Consider the following 1,871-nt stretch of genomic DNA (forward strand, 5'->3'; position numbering starts at 1 on the left):
ATACATATATATATATATATATATATATATATATATGTATTTGAACTTGGGTTAGCAATTAGGGCCACTGAGCTACTTTGGACAAGTAAGTTGATTTTTACATTAATTGTAGACAAATTAGTATGGTATTTCTTTAGGCCTATATTTTTACAACAGTGTACATGCAAATCAAACTTGTTAAAGTATCAAGGAAGAAATTTTTAATTGTTTACTTAGGAGTTTGAATTATTTTCATCAGATAATTGAAAAGAACGCACTAGCGAAAGAACAACATTATAATGATATGCTGTTAACTTTCTCAGTTTTTATGTATTTCTGCTAGAAGAAAATATCTACATATGTAAAATTTTTCACATGTTTACAAGGTTTCCTCTAAGAATTAAAAATATATCCTACTTTAACTTCTGATGATGTTAACAGGGTAAAGAAATAAGAAATTCAACAGTATATAGTATGACATCTTTAAACTGATTTAAATAATGTATAATCATTAGCATCAACAAATAAGAAAAACAAAAACTGACTTTGCTGAAGAAATCACAATAGAATGTTGGTCAGAATGCAAGATCTTGGTAAGATGGGTAACAACACAGTCTTCCACCAACAAGGGATCAAACTAAATGTTTCCAAGACAATCACACAATGATTAGCATGTGAAACATACTTAATATAAAAAATTATAACTTAATAATAAAATCTAATCTTGCACTTTCAGTTAATGCCATTTCTTTTACACGGATTGAAAAACTAACATCATGAACCTAAAGAATATCTTGTGGACTTTCACGTGATTGTGAAGCACACAAAATTTTATATCAAATCACATTGTTCTCAAAAGACAAATACAAGAACATAAATCCTAATAATCACAGGAAGTACCTATCAAACTCAAGATTATTATATAAAATTTATAGTTACTTATTATAAGAACATATCAAACATTTACTTTTGTAATGACTGCATTATCTAACTTAACATGTTCATCTAGCCATTCAATATAATAAAATTTGATATCTATAACAATTAAAAGTTGATTACATGTACATCAAGCCACAAAAAATATCAAAATACAACAATAAGTGCTCACTTTTGTAGATGAGGTTTTACTTGTCTCTGGTTCAAGTAATGTTTTTTCACATGTCATGATACTCCACCTGATAACACAATAAAATATGTTAACTGTTCTACACAGTACATATGAATAAGAAAAAAACAGGATCACAGTGTCTAACCCAAAACTAAAGACTGTATTTACATTCAAAATATTATTAATGTAAAATTACCAGTAATTACATAATGGTAATATTAATATTAACTATCCCAATAACTTACACTTTCTAGCATATCTGTAATTGTACCATTTTAAATGATTTAAACTGTATTTTAAAAAGAAATAACTACAGGTGATGAGTATTTGTAACAGTTTTATTGCAACGATTCTATGTTTAATAATTCTACAGAATGTTTAATATGTATAAGCTGTAGTATTTTGTGTTTAATAATTCTACAGTATGTTTAATATGGAAAAGCTGTGTTTAATAATTCTGCAGTATGCTTAATATGTTTTAACTGTGTTTAATAATTCTACAGATTGTTTAATATGTATAAGCTGTGGTATTTTGTGTTTAATAATTCTACAGTATGTTTAATATGGAAAAGCTGTGTTTAATAATTCTGCAGTATGCTTAATATGTTTTAACTGTGTTTAATAATTCTACAGATTGTTTAATATGTATAAGCTGTGGTATTTTGTGTTTAATAATTCTACAGTATGTTTAATATGGAAAAGCTGTGTTTAATAATTCTGCAGTATGTTTAATATGTTTTAACTGTGTTTAATAATTCTACAGAATGTTTAATATGTATAAGCT

At 26.1% G+C, this 1,871-nt stretch overlaps 1 protein-coding gene across 1 annotated transcript in view; it reads right to left on the minus strand.

Moving 5' to 3' along the window:
* LOC106463469 (diacylglycerol kinase eta-like) overlaps positions 1 to 1,871 on the minus strand; it is a 102,190-nt gene that overhangs the window by 37,449 nt on the left and 62,870 nt on the right. The window contains 2 exon segments of the mRNA XM_022390966.1: positions 525 to 616; positions 1,088 to 1,154. Coding sequence (XP_022246674.1) covers positions 525 to 616; positions 1,088 to 1,154 — 159 coding nt within the window.

The sequence above is a fragment of the Limulus polyphemus genome, unplaced genomic scaffold (genome assembly GCF_000517525.1).
Source record: "Limulus polyphemus unplaced genomic scaffold, Limulus_polyphemus-2.1.2 Scaffold1416, whole genome shotgun sequence".
Taxonomy (NCBI): domain Eukaryota; kingdom Metazoa; phylum Arthropoda; class Merostomata; order Xiphosura; family Limulidae; genus Limulus; species Limulus polyphemus.